Source organism: Acanthaster planci, linkage group LG02 (genome assembly GCF_054643075.1).
Source record: "Acanthaster planci isolate LZ-2023a linkage group LG02, COTS_SCS, whole genome shotgun sequence".
NCBI classification, from domain to species: Eukaryota; Metazoa; Echinodermata; class Asteroidea; order Valvatida; family Acanthasteridae; genus Acanthaster; species Acanthaster planci.
In genome coordinates this window covers 1,124,127-1,145,133 of record NC_141778.1, presented here as the reverse complement: position 1 = coordinate 1,145,133, position 21,007 = coordinate 1,124,127, and the positions used below count along the sequence as shown (strand labels likewise).

The 21,007-nt window shown below is 42.2% G+C and overlaps 1 protein-coding gene and 1 long non-coding RNA gene across 2 annotated transcripts in view; both read right to left on the bottom strand.

Moving 5' to 3' along the window:
- Positions 1-21,007, bottom strand: part of LOC147799773 (uncharacterized) — a 118,555-nt gene that overhangs the window by 57,135 nt on the left and 40,413 nt on the right. The window lies entirely within an intron of this gene.
- On the bottom strand, positions 415-9,777 carry LOC147799775 (protein ABHD13-like). The gene is made up of 9 exons (XM_087133585.1): positions 9,699-9,777; positions 6,913-7,164; positions 6,352-6,554; positions 5,541-5,772; positions 5,272-5,372; positions 4,846-5,099; positions 4,193-4,297; positions 3,594-3,701; positions 415-3,456 (listed from the first exon to the last, which is right to left on the bottom strand). The coding sequence occupies exons 2-9, from the start codon at positions 7,053-7,055 to the stop codon at positions 3,352-3,354; spliced, it is 1,251 nt and encodes a 416-aa protein (XP_086989711.1). The 5' UTR covers positions 7,056-7,164; positions 9,699-9,777; the 3' UTR covers positions 415-3,351.

The following is a 21,007-nucleotide window of genomic DNA, read 5'->3' as shown; positions in this document are numbered from 1 at the left end:
TGCAATATTAAAGTCAATGCACGCAATAACGATCCTCCTACCGATTACATTATACGGCAAGACAGTATGGGGTTACACTTCAGTCCCGGTCTGAAATCCACTCAGTGTGAGGATATAGGGCCATTCGATTGTATTTAATATAGAAACACGTGACAATCGGTGGTAACTTCTAGGTTTTTCCCACCTCTTTCCACAGACCATGTCCCATAATAATTACTGGCGTCCAAGGTCACTGGAAGGGTGGTGTAAGTAAGAGCAGATTTAAAATGAGAATTTTTTAAGATGGAAAATGAGGTTTAAATTTACAAGATTTGGCAACTATTTCAACTAGCATCATTATTTTTAAAACAAGAGTACTGAAATCCCCTTGCTCCTTTAAATTTGAAAAAAAGATAAATCTCGGGAAATTTCACATCATATTACCTCCTGTCTTACAAAGACACATTTTATTCCAGATGATATAAGAGGGGAACAATAAAGAAATCAACCTACTAGTACAAAACTAGAGTGTCATGTGTAACAAGAGGAATTTAAATATTTAGGTTTTTATTTCAAGATATGATTCAGCGGGTTTTATACCAAATCACACATCAAGCTCACTTTACTTGAGTATTTCAAGTATTAAAGTTGGCTTCTGAGATTAACCATGTGTACCGATGTTAGACATTTCTTCCTGGCTAAGATGCTTAAAACTCTGCCCTTCAGGAAATCAGACATCCCTGAGGACAGTCTTGTGACTATTATCACAATACATGTTGAATGTTTCTCAGTTAACAATCGACTGACTGCAACTGGTATTCACATTAATCTTACTTTTATTAGGCAAACTAAAACACTGCCAAGGCAAAATAAAAAATGCTCATTGTAGATTTTCTATTGATGACAGACATAGACAGAGGAAACATTTGATTCTAAGGGGAGGTCTTTTGGAGTACCCTAAAATTTAAATTATGCAACAATGAATAGAGACACCCTGTAGAACTTTTACTAAAAATGTACTTTTGATTAAAAAAATGAATTATCAATATTAGTCCTCACTCAATAACTATCTTGAAAAACCATTAGTATTTCATAAAAGTCAGGTCCACTGAAGCATATTTTCGGTGGACAAATTTCTCTAAATTGTCAACAATCCCTCCCCGTTGCACCCTCGAAAACCCAACTTTCTTTAAAATTAAAGCAAGCTAGACAAACAAACCGTAATTGATGAGTGGCCTTTTTATACCCTATAAGCATAGGGAAAAGACATCAAATTCTACCTGTGAAAAAATTGAAGTAATTTCTATCCAAATCTGTTTACTTGACGTTTGTAACAATGTATTGATAAGTTACAGAGTGCAATGGAAGCATCATTTTAGATTCTCAATTGCAGATATTCAGCCTTGTGATGAAGTAGCCAATTTAAGTAACAAATATGTAAAAAAATATCTCAAAAAGCGTTATGTGGAACTAAAAAGTTGCAGTTAGCTTGATGTCATCTTTGTTGGATCAAATCATGACTTTTTTAATGTCAGGTGTACAGACACAATTTTTATTAAAATCCTGATGAATATCAAGTTCTAGCAACACGGCACAACTTGAAGGTACTGGAAACCACAGGCAGGATAGTCTTAGCCCAAGAGTGGAATTGCATTGTTTTGTATCCACACACAGTGCTAGCAACATATACTGCCAACTATCAGAGGAATAGCAGTAATGGTAGAGGGCGCCAATCCATGAAAGACAAACTGTACTGTATTTCATAACGTTTTGTCCCTTATAGATTGGTGCCCTCTACCAATACTGTTCTTTGACTATGCTTGCCAGGGCATGTTGCCTGCGGTATATGCAGAAACAAAACAAGGCAAACCCAGTCTCAAGTCGAGACTACAAACAGGACTGAATGATGACTCTAGTTGTTTTGTGTCTAAAACATCAGTGGCAGAGATCACTAGTGAGATAACTTGAAATTGGGGCAGAAAGTTATTGCTTGCTGTAGACAATACCTGGGATGATTGTGAAGCAACAACACTGAAACATACCCATAAAACTGCAACATGTGACTGCAAACTCTTTAGCATGGGGTCAGGAGTTAATTGTTGAGTTTGCCATTCTGATGATATGATCAAGATGACAGTGGGTCTGTCTTTTCTTCAATTTCATTACAAGCTATCCACTGGTGTATTTGACTATACATCAAGGTCTCTTTGAAATGATAAAGGGGCCACAAAAAGTCTAACCTGGTCTACTTGACTCTCTGCCATCTCTACCTCTAAAATGACTTTCCCTTTACTTCCAAATTAGTGGATGGTACAATATGCAAAATATATTGAATGCTTCGTCATGACTTGACTTGTTACAGAAAAAAATGTGTCTTAGTCAAGTCAGTCCTTGGACTAAAGTCCTCAGATCTGCAGCAATTACAGCACAGGCAGGATAGTCTTGGCCCAAGAGTGGAATTGCATTGTTTTGTATCCACACACAGTGCTAGCAACATATACTGCCAACTATCAGAGGAATAGCAGTAATGGTAGAGGGCGCCAATCCATGAAAGACAAACTGTACTGTATTTCATAACGTTTTGTCCCTTATAGATTGGTGTCCTCTACCAATACTGTTCTTTGACTATGCTTGCCAGGGCATGTTGCCTGCGGTATATGCAGAAACAAAACAAGGCAAACCCAGTCTCAAGTCGAGACTACAAACAGGACTGAATGATGACTCTAGTTGTTTTGTGTCTAAAACATCAGTGGCAGAGATCACTAGTGAGATAACTTGAAATTGGGGCAGAAAGTTATTGCTTGCTGTAGACAATACCTGGGATGATTGTGAAGCAACAACACTGAAACATACCCATAAAACTGCAACATGTGACTGCAAACTCTTTAGCATGGGGTCAGGAGTTAATTGTTGAGTTTGCCATTCTGATGATATGATCAAGATGACAGTGGGTCTGTTTTTTCTTCAATTTCATTACAAGCTATCCACTGGTGTATTTGACTATACATCAAGGTCTCTTTGAAATGATAAAGGGGCCACAAAAAGTCTAACCTGGTCTTCCTGACTCGCTGCCATCTCTACCTCTAAAATGACTTTCCCTTTACTTCCAAATTAGTGGATTGTACATAATGCAAAATATATTGAATGCTTCGTCATGACTTGACTTGTTACAGAAAAAAATGTGTCTTAGTCAAGTCAGTCCTTGGACTAAAGTCCTCAGATCTGCAGCAATTACAGCACACGATGTGTCATTATTGCACCAACCTGACCCTGGGTTCACAGCGGTGGGACAGTGGGGAATGAACTGCTATACAAACCTGGTGTCAAGACTCGGTCACTACCAAGACTTGGGCAGGTGGCTTGCTGCGGTTGTCATACGGTCTCTATGTGATGCCTGGATGAGGTTTCACTGGTATCCTGCACACGCTGGGCGCCAGGAGGTAAGTCTTTGATGAGCTGTGTCTCCCTATAGGTCACCTTCAAGGATGGTCAGAGGTGAAAGGTCTTCAATTTGTCCTGAGGTATCCATGAATGATACCAAGTACTCTACTGGGATTGGTGAAACAATTAACCGAGAAAATACTACCTCAAAGGCTGTGCAAAACGAGGCTTACCTGCGTGAGAAATTCTCGGATGACTGTGAAGTAACCTTGGCAACGCCATGTCTCATTGTGAGTTCCACCTTCAAATCTGATAAGTTGCTTGTTCTTGGTTCCACATCTCTGAAAATGTGCAAAATGAAGCGCATTAATAAATGCCATCTATTCTCCCCTCAGGCACTTTTGTAGGAAAATTCATGAGTTTGTGCTAAAGTACGTCAATGTACACTAAACCCTCAGCACATTCTAAGTACTGAAATGGGGTGAGTTTAGGAGTTGAAGAGAAATAAATAAAACCATCAGATGGGTTGTACTCTTGAAAACAATACAATGCAGTGTCCTTTCAGGGTATTAAACAGAAAACAAGTACCCTACTCGATGGCTTTTTGTGATGAGAAGTTTGCAGAAAAATAACAAAATGTGATTGACCTTCTCACAAAAGCAAATATTTTTCCTGTCAAGTCTTGAAATCAAGAAAAATCCTTTGAAATTATACTAATGCTTCACCATAGGATTAAAAATGTTACATTCTATTGTAAATGGGGTATGATTCGAGTGATTTAGAGTACAGAATACATCGTTGGAGTGGACCTGACTGGTTCCCTGTATCCTACCTGGAACAATTCATGCATCATCCTGGGTGGAACCAGCTCATCTTCAACCCCCGAGATAAAGAGAGTGGAGGTTCGTATGTGCTTGACTTTGTTGATAGAAAAATACTATGCAGGCAGAACATAATAAAAAGGAAAATCTCCAGTAAACGCAAGACAAAACTTGGACAAAACTTGTCCAGTTGTCAGCATTGTGAAACCTTTTTACAGAAAAAACAATATTTTGTTAAATCGTTGGCCAGTGTCCTAAATAAGGAATAGAAAACTCTACTGTGAAAGACACAGTGGTGATTTTCCAAACTTCAGCTTTGTCTAAGGGTGGGTCTCAAGGATTCAGTTCATGAATTCAGATGCCTCAATTTCAGACTGCCAAGTTCAATGCAGTTTTATTTTCTGCTGTAGAAACACTGCACAATTCAATATAAATTTGCCATTTGGACTATTCCTTGTTTCCTTCTCATAGTGAACATTTGAAAATGATTGTGGAGTCTGAAATTACAATGTAGTCGAAAATAAAGTTAACATTTCAAAAAGGCCATTTTCATCCCAGATTTGAATGTTTTGTCTACCTGCTTATTTTGAGATTGAGTATGAGTTTTAAGTTCTCCAACTGAACTCACTGTGTATATCTAAGCAAAAGTGATTTTTATATTTACCTGATTTTTGACTAAGAATAGTGGGACCCATCTTAAGAGGTTCAAGTGAAAAAGCACAGCGCCCATATCGGGGATGCTGGTGAATGTGTTCTCAACAATCAGGCCCGCTATCTTGCTTCTGTTACAGGCTTGGGAAGTAAGATGTATGGCTACACCACCCCCTAGTGACCGACCGAAGACCACGATGCGTCGCGTGTCAACATCACCACGTCGGTGGAGGTAGTCGAGGGCAGCTTGAGCATCGCGGTAGAGACCTGAAAAATCACCAGGAACAGCAAGAACTGACCGTCATTCAACCACTTTAAGTTCCTCATCAATTTGGGTCAAAAGCTTTCTACGTGACAACACGTTACCACTCTTCTGCCCTTTTTCCTATTTCTGTCCCACAAAGTCAGGTTAACTGAAATGAGAAAAAGATGTTCCTACCTGCCTCACTGGGCCGTCCTTCGCTTCGTCCATACCCTCGGTATTCTAAAAATAGAATATTGCAGCCGCACATGGCATATAGTCCATGTGCATTAAAATACCTGACAAGAAAAATGGAAATCTGAATTAGAGCTGATGGTACCACCTAGTTCTAAAGAAAAATCACCGATACCTTACAAGGGACAAATTAAAAAGTTCCATGATCTCCTAGTAGATTTTGAAGGATCTTGGAGAGCTCAGTTTTAGCCAAATATCAGCCTTACTCTTACCTATGTGCAATATTTCCTGCATTCCCATGAAAAAACAACACCGTGGGTGCTCGGCCAAACAGTGGCTCGGCCTGCTTGAATAGCACAGCACTGATTCGAACTCTGTCCGAGGTCTGGATATACAGATCTTCGTGGGGAAGACCGGTGGATTGGGCGGGAGCGACGTAGAACCTGGACGATTCTGGCTCCTCAGGGAAATATAGAAGGTTGTCCTGTATATTGTACACTAGTCCTGAATAGAAGAGGAAAGGAAAGTAACCCTTACTCCCTAACATTGGAGGATTCGGGACTGGTAGGGTTAAAAGTTAACTGGCTACTCATCCAAATCTGTATCTCTTGGTCAAGGACTAGATGCAGGTTCTAGAACTCTCATTCATGTATTTTTAGAACTAGTTTTTAAATATCAAGAATTCAATACAACAAAAACATAGGTACTGGTAACAAAGTCCACACTGATAGGAACATAGTTCACCCAGTAAGGCTCACAGACCACAGCACTAAACTTTTCCATACTTAAGATTAAGAATGCATAGAAGAAAACCAGGCTCACCGGGATGTCCCCTGAATAGTTCATAACACTCATCGGGATGCCCCCTGAATAGTTCATAACAGATGTTATAGAGTACCAAAGCGTGCCGTCATTTGAACCCACAAATGTAGTGTAAACGAATGGAGTGCACGCACACTTTGGTTCACGCGTTGGCTCTCTTGGTAATGCCTTTTACACACACAACTGTGCATGCCACATTCACTTTGGTTAATTTACAAAGCCTAATCCATCGAAGGGTGGATTTTAAAGTAGCCTACTTACCCACAATAGCAACCAATACCGACAACAGAGCTAACGTTGTGCCATACAAAAAGTAGACAAGCACGAGTACCAGTATCCAGGCGGTACACAGCCCCCAGAACCTGGCTACTATGTAGCTTATGAAGTTGTACAATAACCGACACACTGAACCACATCTCGATGGGGACCTGGTGGTCGATTTTTTTCTGGGACCTGGAGAAGACCTGAAGAATTGAATTGAAGTTACACTAAATTAGGGGGAAGTGGTTTTTGCCAAGTTGAAAGTTAGGAAATGTATTCTTATCTCTTTTTGGGAGATTCAACTTAACGAGGTAAGATAATTTGCCGTAACCAAGGTGCAGCATTTGGGTTTTTCTTGAAAAAGGAAAGCACATGCAGATAGAGAATGCTCTGTTTTGTGTATGAGTCACAAACATGGTCATGACTTGCATTCGAAAAATTTCATGACACTGCAATTTTAAAGGTTCTGGAAGTTAAGTAGGGCAGCAACAGAAAGTTTGGCAAAAACATTGTTGTTGGACACAAGCCAACGAGTTAATACTGAAACAGGTTGATTCGCACCTGCTGTTGTTGGCACTTCCTTGGCTTGGTAGGCTTCCTTCACTCATACTTTGTCTGTGGTTGGAATCCTCGTCACCCTCGGATGGATTCATGTGAAGGTAATGACGCAGTTCGGAGTCAAACGATAGATTCTGGCGTCTCATACCTAAAGCAATGTCAACTTGGCAAGTACTCTTGTCATTTTCTTTCCAAGAAAATCAGATCTCTTGACACTGGGTGATAGCCAGGATTGTCAGATGTTCACCCTGGAAACTGCGGAGGGAAAAAAATGAGTTTGAGGGAAAAACACTTTCAGTCTGGAGATAACAACAGAACTGTCACTAATGACACTAGTCCCCAACTACATTTACTTTTATCACAAGATCATTTCCAGATGTTAAAAATGGCGACAAGCGGGGACCAAGTTAGGCCCAGACTAGGGCCAGTCTACGGCACTACCTCCATATCCTTGGCCCTATACCCAACCCCCCCAAAAAGTGGGGACTTTGTAAAAAAGTTTCCTATGAGCCTCATACTTCTCATACAACTCCACTCACCCAAGCAGTTCATGGATTCACCTGAATTGCTACTCAACTGTTCCTATTCATACAACTTTGGTCTCTGTTCTGTTGTCTCAGCATTGCTATTTGTTTACTGTACACCAATTCATTCCTGATCTTTGAATGGGCAACATACATGGTGAGGATCTTATGGGTACGGGAACCAGTGAGATAAACATAAAGAGTGCACCAGTTGGTTTATCAATAACTTAATGGCAGGCAGGCAACTGGACAGATAATGAAGGTGTGTGTTTGCAGGAAATGCACGTATATCTGGATGAAACAAGTCGCCAATCATTGCGAGGTAGTAATGCGCAAATGTGTACCCATCTATAAGGAAACAATTTCACATTCAACCCCAAGAAGTGCAAGTAAGCTTCCATGGATTGGAATTTGTTTCTTTAATGTTCTTAAACATCACCTGCACTGGGAATCTATGTGTTTATCGCAATAGCTTTGCAACCTAAAAAGATTCTGACCATGGCTAATGCCCATTCAACAACAGCAGAGTTGAGATGAGGAAATTGAGACTAAAGAACAGGAAGTCAAAGACTTGCTGTTAGGGTGAATTAAAGAACTAGGCCTCTAAGTCTATTTATTCATGTTAGTGCTTAGGTGAGTAAAGCTCTGTGACTAGCGTAAGCCTTTAAATCGGGAAATAGTAGTCTCATACCAGTATATCATAATCTTGAAAAGCTTTTATTCCTAAGGATGAGTATTTCAGGTTTTATTTTAGGAGTAACTGCAGAGTACCCTGCTACACCTGAGATCACTGGCCACTCGGTTGGAGTTGATGATGGAAAAAAATCAAGTCCAACACAAAATGAATAGGAATTGTTGAAAAAAATCTAAGTCTAAGCCAACTATCCCGTTGGTGGTTATGATGTTACATGGCTGTGAGGTGGATTGAGAATGTACATGTATATTGAGGGCATATCAATGGCAATCATTTGTGACAACTTGAACTGGTAGCCGGCTACAAGGTGGATCATGCGGCGAGCAGAGCATTTAGCAATTGTGCCCTTTTTTCCAGCTAAGGCATAGGGCTGAGGATACAGAAATAATACAAAGGATTGGAACTAGTGTGGGGAAGGTCCAGCTTCTTCAGACCTGCAAACTGCTCTAAGTGCTGTTTGTTAGGCCAGTCTTGTGGCAGGTGTATATGGTAGGCTTAGGGCATGTAGGCAAACTGTTAGAGTGACAGGGCTAGTTTGTTACAGCCCAAAAATCAGAAGGGGAAGAGTTCCATTTACGGATGCCAGTAATTATTCCCTACAATGACCTATTAGCCATCAGAAAGCAAAAACATGTCCAAAAAAGTTCAAGTTAGGAGGGGAACAACAAAGTCACTTACTAAGAAAACACTTGGAATTTTTCAGACCAGTCCCATAGGGTTTGTGCACAGGTGTCAAGTAATGTCTGTATATGGAAATCTTTCCGTCAGCAGGTGCAGGAAGGGGAAACTGAGGTGGTACAGTCAACATTCATTGGGGCGTAAATGTATGTCGATGTGCAGAGGTCTGCAAATGTTAACACCAAGTCTCTGGGCCACACTCATCTGCTCGTCATGCTCCTGGGGCTAGCCTAAGCTTACTCATGCCGTCATGCTACCTAGCGTCAATGATTGCCGATACACACAAGTAGATTTAAAAGCAGTTTTATCATATTTTAGAGACTCTAATGTGTGCCACTGTGCAAGAGAAACAGTAAATTTGCTTCCAGATTCTTGCAAGAAAATGAAATGGTGGCAGCCGGTCCGGCTGCATGAGCAAGCCCAACTTTGTCACTCAAATATCAACACTAAAAAATTGTTATCACATGTACTAGTACTAGGCCTAATTAGGCTAATAATTTTAATATCATTTAAAATAGAGATGACACATTGAACAAGAGAAGTGGGATATAATAATAGTGTAAATGAAACAAACTCCATAAATATGCTTGAATAACTTGTTGACGCTCGTTGATGCATAGATGATTGATTAGAGGTAGGAAAACACCCGCATGGTTGACCCTACTTATGTTACTATTATTGAGTAGCAACATTGTTTGCCTTGGCCTACTCCTGATCCCCGATCTCTGTCTGGTGCTCTGATGAAGCATATTTGCCAAAGTTATCAAAAAATCTTACGCATCATTTCCCCCATAAATAGTTATTATAATTTCCATGATTAAGCATGCCCCCAATATTCACAGAAATTCAAAATAGTTCAATTACATGTACTCAACTTCAGTTTAGTCACTTACAAGTTCGGCTTATATCACGCACACGAAGCCAGACGTAGACATCTTTAAAACTGGATTTTTCCTCTCACTTGGTGGCGGTGTACATAAAGCACGGTCGTTATATCGCAGAATCGAGTGCGTGCCAAAGTTGGTCAATATTTATCCGGCACAGAATCTCGCCAGCCAAAGCTGTCCAGTCAGAATTTTTTTCCTTGGAAAAAAAAGATAGTAATAAAAATGCTCAAGTAATCTGAAATCGGAGGGGCACCATTGTCTTGCATAGTATCAGTTTATTTCCTACATTTCATCCAAAAGTAACTTGACCTACGCATGCCATGGAGGAAAATCCTTCCTCCATGTGCATACATGTACATGTACACATATCCTTACACAAATATACTCGTGGGGTATTTCCTTTGTTCTCTTGTACAAAACTCCCACACAACACGCAAAAATTTTCAAATCACTCCAATTTAAACCAAATTCACTTTCCCTAGGTTGAAATTTCGACCGTATGCCCCTTGTATAAAACACTTCAGTTTGCGACAGATTTTTACCCATCAAAATTTCCCCTTTTTGAGTTATTTCCAAATATCAGTTTCGTGAAATTCTTGTGGGGTACCAATTTTGGTACCCCACAAGGTAAAAACTGGCCTTGTGGGGTACTTCCCATTGTTCCGGTATCCCACAAGGCCCCATGTATAAGCGCACAATGTTGTGCTTCGCGTAACTTTGTACAAGCTGAGTACTTTGATCCAATATCGCAATTCATGCATCAAGACCACTGTAGCGACCCATAGAACCACCACCCACTTTTTGACCACCTGCTGCTTTCCACCTGGGTAATTGCAGAAATTAGGGGTCCAAAAGTGTGACATTTTGGTGTCCCGGTTAGGCCTACGTCTGACCTTTCCTATTTGACATGGAAATATCACCGGAATTGATTTCAAACTGTTACTATTTGTTTGGTAGCCTAATTTGCATTAATTCATCACATCTGGAAATTATAAAACGTGTTCTGAACTTACAAAATCATAGGTCAGATGTGACAGGGACACGAAAATAGATGGACCCCTAATTTCTGGAATTAGTCAGCTAGTGAAAGCAACACCACCGGCAATGTACCACTGGCGTCAATTAAATATACAGGGCGCCCCCTATAACTCTGAAAGCTGCAGCTGCAAAATTTTCAATAATTTCTTTCCCTGTCAGTTGCGCGGTACGGAAGCTTATTGCACCCAACGAGAAAAAATCTCGTTTAAAACGACTTATAATCACATGTAAACGATTCAGTCCCTCGTTTAACGACATACATGTAGACATCTCGCTTAAAGGGGATACGAGATAACTTTGTCGTTTAAACGAGAAGAAATAATTTTTTTTTTGCATTAGCAGCAATACGCCTCCATAGCCCGGTGAGTCTGTTTTACTGCAGTTTGTTCAAAGTCATACAAGCCCACTAACAGGAGAAATTTTTAAGTATGAGGAGGAGCAAAATTTGAATTTGAATTATTGAAATGTTGCACAATCCTTTTTTTCACTCACGAAAAAGTAGGAATCGGACAATTATTACTATTATTTCACTTCTGGTAACGACACCAACTGAGCGCTCTTGAAAAAAACTGTAGAGAGGAGACAATGAGAAGCTCGTGCCTTCATTGACTCGGCTTAGCTCAGATTCGGATCAGATGAACACGCCTATACAGCATTGCAATCCTGCAGCCGACATCTACAGATTTAACAGTGGTCGTAGAGTTTTGAATTCAGTTATAATTACCAATATTTTTATGCTGAATTTTGTACTCATAGGCCTGTGACCAGTCGCTTAACATGGACTGTTTTTAAAAACAATTTTCAATCTTGTCCAATCTATAATCACCCTTTCCCCTTCAGTGCAAAATCGAGCGCACAGGCCTAGTTTTATCAAAATAACTAATGAACAGCAACAGGCCTATATTTCCCTCTCTTCACAATGGACTCGTTGACATTTCAACGGAACTTATTGGAAAATCACATTTCCGTTTCTGTGACATCACACATTCCCATGGCATTCCCATTGGGACGCCCCGGTGACTTATGGGTATTGACCCAGCGAGTGACTCATTCTGTGACCCAATATGATGACGTCACCGAGAACAATCCACTCAGTGGAGAGGGAAAATATTCAAATGTGCCCTGAGACTTTATGAATATAATCAAAGGGTGCCATCTTCTAACAACCCATTTTCATGTCCACTATTTCTAGACAGATTGCGGGGCAAACATCTCGGGGTCGAAGCTGAAAAACCCAGTCAGTTGTCTCAGAAATAACAGAATTTCCCAGCGTCAATTACTTTTCCCTTATTTAAATTTAATCGTCTGTTTTCTCAATAAAGAGCTGAAACTTGAAAGGGGGACGTATGAATTGCAAAAATAATTTTATTCAATGTTATTCCGTAACTTGATCTAATACAAAGCTTCATCAACTTCACAGTTCCTTAAATCATAGCACAAAACGGATTTGCCTCAGCTCATTAATATTTTTAAAATCTTGTTAACATCTTTGCAAAAGACTTTGTAATTATGTAATTCTCTGTAGAGCAAATTTGGGGAGCAACAGCGTCAAACATGAGTCTCTACCTTTAATATTGCCATATACGCTGACCAATTTCAGAATATGTATGTCGGTTTGTTACAGGCTTATTGCCTTGTGCACAGAGTATGCCCAAAATGAAGGCAATTTCCAGAGGAGTTTCCCGTCTTGGTTGGGGGAGGCATTTTTTTTAGGGGGGGACCTAAAAAACAGCTGTCCATCCTATACACAGATAACCTTCATCCCCCAAAGATCAAGGTGTAGTGCCGTTTCTATCTTGGCCCCTGCTTGAAAAGTCAATAATCCTAACTAATTCACTGATTTAATATATTTATATATAAACCTGATGTATGCTTTCAAAAACGACTTATCAGATTACAAGTTGACAGTATCACTGAACTGTGATGACCGGAATCTACCGAGGACCTCTCTTAGGGTTTCGAAGTCTGCTGTTTCCCTTACGTAATTTGCCTTGCTACCCAAAGAGCTGGCAGACAAGGAAGCCTCCCTCCTCTGCCCAACTTCTGTCCACTTCAGGGGGGGCTCCAGTTCACACAAGTGGTCAATTTTGGCAGCAAACGTGCGTAGTATAGTTCATTCTATCACCTCAATGAACCTGCCCTAAGGGGTTGTTGGGAAAAATTTGTTCCCAAAAGGTCTATCTCACTGATGCCTTACCATCCGTTTTTATGGCAAGGAAATGATTTTGTTCAGTGGTCGACCAACTGACCCTGACAGCAAAGTGGTTTATTTGGGTTACTTTGAATAAACCCCTCTAATAATCCACGTAGGCAGTTTTGAAGCCCAGCTGCAGATGATCTTTATAGAATCATCATCACGGACTAAATTACGGCATGTAATTTATATTTTGCGTCTTCTGTTCCTTTAGCCCATGGTCTCCTTTAACCTTTGGGTAAAGTTATTTTAATGTCAGCGAGTGAATCATGTTCCTTTGCCGCCGTCCATGTGTGCTCACCTTGCTCCTGTGCTGACTTTGAAATGTATCACTTTGCACATGAGCAGTAGAACATTAAAATGGACTACATTATTATTGGCAAGCGATCTCTCGTCGCTGTAATACTGTTGTTTCTTACTTGATCTGAGCTTTTATTTTCTGTCTTAACTCAAATTATGATTTGGAGTGCTCTTCAAATCTCATGCAAAAATTTACACTCTGATATGAAAATGGCTGATACCAGAAATGTTAAAAACAGTTCATCCTTACAACATTCCCTCCTCGCTGTGTAACGGGAGGAGACTACAAGCTTTGAAACGCCCAAGTTGTTAGGAACTAGTCTGTTGATCCAACCTTCCGATTTTGGGTGGTGTTCCCGCCAAAAAAAAACCTAGTCTCGGATGTTTAATGTAAATAGACGCGCAACACGCTCTACCTGTTCGTGGATCACCAAGACATTGAACACGCCGTTGTAAGTCAAACAGGAAATTTCCTGCTTGTACGGAAAACCGTTTCCAGTCTAATATCAGATGGATTAAAGTTATTTTATCACAAAAAATAAAATGGAATGTTGGAAAAAGAGTTCTTAATTAGTGTGCTACTTTTTAGTTATAATAAAAGTCCCACTCCGGGCTATCGAGATTTGGAACATCACTCAAGAAAATGTACCCCGTGCGCATAAATGTTCACTGTGTGTGAATTGTGCTTCCTGTAACAAAGTTCACACACAGCACATGAATGCAGCACAAAATGACCAATTGATGAAGATCAACGGTCTTCAATAATCAAACGATCACGTGGTGTGATGTACATCATGGGGCTACCAAAAGCCTGTGTGCAGTCTTTGGGAAAATGGTGCTACGTAATGTTCGCCCGATGTACAGCATCAAATTTTGCAGCTTTTTCCCCATTGGCGAGGATGTATTGCCGAGACAAACACTCCATGGCAGATGTCATGTTTTCACACTGATGGAACTTAAAGGATACAAATAGTTCACTGAGTGACAATCCGCCTTCTCCTGTTGCTGAAATCTCGTCCCCGAAGACTCGAGTACAAAGTCTCATGAGGGTCCCGGGAATTGGGGTCCAAATCAACATAGTCTGGTACTGGCAGTCGCATGTGGTACTGCCGACGCATCTGTTGCGTCACGTAAGCATTCATGTAGTCACTGAGGGTGTGACTTGTTCTGGGTGACACAGTTGTCAGCGAATCGGAAGGGTGGAACGATCCCTGCTCGAAACTGATGTCCCTGGAGGAGTCATTGCGAGACGTGATGGTAGAATTGGAGCAACGTCTTAGAACAGACATGTCACAGTTTCTGAGCCTCTTACTGTCTCGTTTTTCCGCCTCTTGGACGCGAATTGTGAATGTCTTCCTGCGGTAGCAGCGCGTGTACCAAATGCAGAACACAAGAGCACAAGCCACAACGGTTCCTTGGAAGGTGGTAACCACCGCGATTACCAACGGGGTCCAACTGCAGGAGTAATGGAGGAACTGGAAAGAGCTCTGGGGACAACTCCTCATAAAAGCGGCCATCAGAAGAAGCGGCATCCGCACAGGGGACAGGCTGTCCGCAGACGGACCAGTATCACACCTCGAACTTGCCATGTTTCTAACAATACAGCGGTAGCTGCCCGTGTCACTGATTCGCAGAGGGTGGATTCGCAAAGAACCGTCCCGTTTCAACTCGAAGCGGCTGTTGAGCCCCGTGACGGGTTGACCGTTGGGATGTAACCACCTTACCCGGGAATGAGGATCCAAATCATCGGTTCCGCAATGTAGCACGACGCTCTGGCCCTCCACGCCGTAAACAACGAGAGGGGCGTTCGGCGTCTGCACACTGGAGGAGCCCGTTACTGTCCGTCCCTGAATCAATGCCCGGTCCATCTGCATCTGGAAGCATCGGTAATCATGGAAGTGTTGTAAGTCACAACTGGAATTGTCAAACTCGCAGAATCTGTAGGTTGGATGTTTGGAGGATCTGTTTCATTTCTAGACAGATCTGGTGGACGTAACATTTGGAATGTGTGCTGTATCGTTTGGATGCGACGATCCGCTGGGATTGATGCTTGGCTCTCCGGAGCTCAGAGTTGGGCTGGTCTGAGTTATATCTTCCTTGCTCAACCCCTGTATTTCCTACATTGTTTGAATCTTGATTTGTCCCATCATATCCAGACGTTGGTCTGGGGGGTTCGTTCGGCGGAGGCCTCTCGGGAGGCCTAGGCCCTGAAGGATTCTGCCCAGCAGGATTTGGGTTAGCTGCCGTGGGTCTGCCGTTGGGAATAGCGGGGGCAGTACCTGGTCTATGATTCGGTGGATCCAACCCAGGGCGTCCTGAATCGTACGTTGGTGTGGCTTACAACTACCGCGGACGGTGGTTGCTTTGGGAGGCCCTATGTCCAGGATACATGGGTATTCCTGGTTCCCAGTTGGGCCTTGTTGATGGTTCTGCAGGTGCTGCGTGCATCGGAGCCCGATACGTCCTCAAAAAAACACTTTGTCAAATCTCGCACTAGCGAATGTCGGCGCAGTGGTTTGGCGTAGTGTCGTATCGACACCTGCAGAAAACATCAATGATGACCGATTGGAAAGAATCGCCTTGCTCCTGGTCATTGACCGATGCTGGGCTGAAAATGCTCCCATCATATACAGGGGAGTCATACGAAGTCGGACCTCCATTCGTGTTTGGCTGGTGGTACACAGTTTGGCACAACATCCTTGGACTGATTGATCTCAGTTTATATCCACGAAATCAGTGGAGGAGAGGAACATCGAACAGTGTCTCTGCTTTGCCCGCTGTTGTGTCCAGCAAGCCAGTCCTGGAGAATACACAAGTCTGCAATCGCACATGAGTGGATTGCTGCTCAACACTAACTCTACCCAGTTCAGGAAGCTTCCTAAGAATATCCGGGGTCGTCTGCAATTGATTACTCGCCAGCGACAATGTCTGCAAGCGGCGCAGTCCGCTAAAGCTCTCAGAGTCTAACTGGCTTATCTTGGTTCCCGTCTAAATAGAGGCTGAGGGAGCCTCTCAAATGGCTCGAAGGCCTCCTCTTGGATCTCCTGGAGGTTGTTGTTTTCAAGTCTCAAAAAGACTTAGTGAGTGTAGGCCGCGGAACGCTTCTTGCGACATACTGACCATTCCGTTCCCGCCAAGATGTAAAGTTGTCAGTGAGCTCAAGCCCTTAAACACTCCATCCGAAAGGCTAGTCAGCCTGTTCCCGCTCAGATCCAGAATTTGGAGTCTCCGGAGTCCAGCAAAACGCTCCATGCTGGATATATGGCTGATCTGATTTGTTCCTCAGGTCCATCCCATGGAGACTTGAGAATCGCCTGCTGAACTCCTTTTTGTGGAGGACCGTCACCGGGTTCCCAACTAGCTCCAGGTACCGTACATTTGAGACGCAGCACGGCGACGGAATCTCGGTGATACCCACTCCCTGGGCGCAGACATATTTCAATGACGAGGAGATGAAACGGCAGTCCACTCCACGGGTGTATTTTACGCCAAGTTTCTCCTTGCCTTGGTTACCATCAGACATGGCAACTAGTCCAGCCATCAGTAAGATGATCACGTGGGTGCAATTCAGCATCAGTCCGTGCATCTTGAGCCCTGAGCAACGATCTCTGTATCACAAAAAGTAAAATTATTCAAACATAAATCTATTGTCAATTACAAAATGCAAACATTAATTTTTGGTAGATAGTTTAAGACCTTGAAATACAAATGGAAACACTGACTGAGTTATAAGCCAACTGCGAATAACATACATGTATCCAAATCATAGTGTACGGGTATGCATTCAATAATAATGCACTGCTAGGTTCGTCATTACTCATTACTTCAACTTGGTTTAACGAATCGTTGTTATTCCGTACAATTTCGAAAATAATCTTTTGCCTCAAGTGTAGATCACTATCAGAGAGATGACAAGCAAAGAAATCCTTCTTAGAAACTAAAATTTCGACCACTGCCTCAAGTGGACTGTCCACTGGACCTTAATTCGCATGAGACGATCAATCGTCAGGGACTTGAGGCGCTCATGCACCATATCAGCAATCAGTCTGTGATGTGGATCACTCCGTAATAGCATAAGCCCTGCCCCTCTACTCGAGGGATTTCTAGTTCAGCGTGTCCAGAACTTTGCAACGTCAGAGTTTCTCTGCGATAACACTGGGTGCAAACGCTGCCTTTAAAAACGCCAAATTCCTGCTCGTGTCTGTGCTACCAAAACTTGAAACAATTCTGTGAACGGCAAAATGATTTCGCTATCATGCATTACGAGGTACCCTCTCCCCATTTTATCTAAAATATAAAGGAGAAATTTCATCAAGTGATAGGATGAAGATTTGATTGATCAACACATCTGCAATGAATGAGGGGGTATGAGCAACATAGTCATTATCCTTGAACCTAAAATATCACTTCATGGACTAAAAAAAACTATTTATGTTTCCTACGCCCACGAGGAGATATAGGTCTAAGACGATGGTTCGATGCATTCTTTACCTTTATTTTTTAATTGATTTAAAATTAATATCCGGTCACGTTCTTGGAGGGACAAGAGTAAATCCTACACAACTTCAATCCCGAAGGACGTAACAACGGGAAGAGAAATTATAAATGCATTGACGAAGAACTTGGGCACACGCAGCAACGACTTTACACAAGCAAGTAGGTCAACTTACAGAAACCACAATGGAAAGCCAAAGTGAAACTTGGCAAAACTGTAAGAGCGTGAGTGCCGGTCTTTGTGTCAAAGACGTTACTTGACGTTCTGATCTTTCACGAAGCGTCAACAGTCTTTCTTCAGTTTCGAAACTGGGCGCTGTAAATAAACAATTCTAAACACAGGGAGAAAACTAAAAACCATTCCCTGATATAAAAAAATTCTTGTAGTATATATTCACCATAAAGATTTCGGGGAAATACGTTCAAGAGAAAGAAGACTTTTTGCCAATAAACAAACAAAAACAAAAAACTGATATATACTCATGAAACTTGTTTCCTTACTTGCAATTCTGATCCAGGGCTGTCTAAATGCAGGTATTGTAATATAAGAAAGGCACAGCTTATTGTTCTAACAAATTATTGCTCGACGGATCAGGAGGGATAAAACAAGGCCCAAATGAGCATCCTTCTCTTATGACCGTGATTTACTGGACCTAAGAAAGATTTTCGTAACGACGGGATAAATATTTGAAAACAAAACTACACTGCTAAGAAATTCAGAGGGTATATCCTTTAAACTGTAGTAGATGTAAAGATAGCTCCCCAGTGAGATAATTCCGCAATTCAGAAAGAAATGTCAAGTGAGTATACCCCATTACCATGTCATCTGTAGTAAAATCTGCTTTGGCAAATATTGACAATTTAACTGCCGGTGAATTGTGTGGTAACTGACTGCATGACTTGCCTCGTTATAATAAAGCAATAACCTGTTTCCGTCAAACTAAAATAGATATCCAATCGATGAGACAACGTTACATAAGTAACATACCACTTGATTGAAGGAATGATTTCCCTGACGTTCGTAACAACAGTGAGGCCAGTGACAAGTGCAAGCTGAACAGTAACAGTCCTTCATGGATGGGACACCCCGATCAATGTGGTCAGATCCCAAGTCATAATGGCAACGTCAAGAGTATACATGTACTGTTATTGTGATCCAGCGCCGGGCCAACACTTATAACTCCAAGCGATGCTGGGAAGTAGGCCTATGAGGCAACCGCGGTATCTGCTACGGGTCAGTGGAAGGCGATGGTATAAAGGCTGGGTAAACCGGGCGGTGACCGGGCAAAACACCGTGGAACTTTTCCTCTGGGCAGTACTCGAGTTTCATCCGCGTGCTGAAATCTTTCGAGGATTAACTTGTCACTTTCACTTCGTCGATATCCCGAGAGCAGTTCTCATGGCAAATTGGTTGTTAGCCAAACCCAAAGTGGGTCGTGCGTGGCTTTTAGAGGCTAGGCCCTACACCAAGTGTATCTTATTCTGAGCAGGAGGAACTGGGCATCTGCGATTCGCAAGTGGTTTCTTCACTGCTTAATCAGGGATATGATTTTAATCTCAACTACACTCGATCGGCATCTCAAAATGTCAAAATCACAGGCTGGAAAGGGACCGATTCATCATCACTGCGCTTGTCCTGAGTTCGGCACGCTTTTCAAAGTTCGTAAATTAATTGCACCAAATGCAAGCAGCCAATCTTAGCCAAACATAAGGAATCAAGCCTCGAATGAGAAAGATCTCGAATGGTGGCGCTCTCGTCTATATACGTAAAGTTTCCGAAATAGCATGACCACCGCAGATTCTTTAATAACATCCGGCCTACTGGATGCAGTTAACTTCAGGAGGGGTAGGAAAGCGCATTTTGCGTGTCTCCAGGAAGCAGAGGCCATGCCATGTTCAACGCTGTGGTTCACTTGTTGTCATCTCGTTAGAGCTCGCGATGGCTTAACAGGCCAGGTGGCCAGATGTGAGTAGATAGGAGGGCAAAAGGTCTTCAAGGAGACGCCACGGCTGTCTGGGAATCCTCGCAGATGAGACAGAACAGAGTCAACCTTCACTAAGTGAGCAGCGCCATCTTGGCTAGGGCCCCTGTAGGCAATTAAGACACGCAAGCCCACGAAATCGTTGAGCTTATGATTGCTACCAGACTAACAGCTACGAATGTCGAATTTGTTTTAGAAGCTGGAACTGGTTCCGTCGAGCATAAATTCCACCAATCACAGGTGACCAGCGCTAGGGTATTTATGATGATGATGCCTTATATGACTGCACTTGTGCCAGTGCATCCCAAAACGCAAAACCACACATGGCAGAAGCTGCAACAACCGACGCCTCTCATACAAATAGTAGCGTGATACACTGTACTAAAGTCGGACTTCGATTCATCCTCCATCCCAACCATGGGCGGCGCCCAAATGTTTTCCGGAGGGAGGAGGCAAGCACTTATCAGCAACGAACTGATAGACCATTATAGCAGAATGGGGGGTTCAACTTTCGAGGTTTTTGTACTTAGCAAAGTGGGGGTTTCTGTCCCCATTCATTTTTTTTCCGTTTCTTTTTGCTTTCCCCCTTTATTATTTTTTTGGGCCCCCTCACAACGTCAATGATTCCAACCCTTGAAGACGTTCATCGTTTGTCGGGTCTCAAGAAGATTAGCTCTCTTAAAGGTCACTGAAGGGGCTGGAAAAGGGCAAGGCTGTAACAACTCGATGCCTGTAAACCAGAGCAGAATTTCCTGCCAATTTTGAGGACAGAGCCAACGCTTTAAGTTTAACTTTATAATTAGCTCCATTTTTTGTCTGCAGCGCCTGTGATGTTGAAACTTCCGTCAAGTTAATTGCGGTCGACATCGAAGATTCACCTGAGACATCTTCCGAGTATAACCGTTTGGCGTTTCAGCTCGTCCAAACATTGTGGCTTTTACTTATGTAACAAGTGTCTTAGTATTTAGGCAGATATCAAGTGGTCATACGTCATTACAAGAACATATAATCTAAACAAAAGGATTACCTAACAATTAATTTCCCGCAGCAGATTCAGAACAAAGGGCAAGTGGACTGGATGATAGACAATGCTGTCCGACTGCGATTGACAATTATGACCACCGGATATTTAACAACTTGGTGCCGCTGGGTAGTAGTAAATGAGCTCGAAAGAGATTCCCAAGTCGCATGGCACTGGTTTCAATTAGTGCATTTCCACATGCGTTAAGGAAACCGTGCCCAAGATAGGATCCCAACATAGATTCCGCCGGGCAGGGGAAGGATTATGGTTGACACCTTGGGACAAA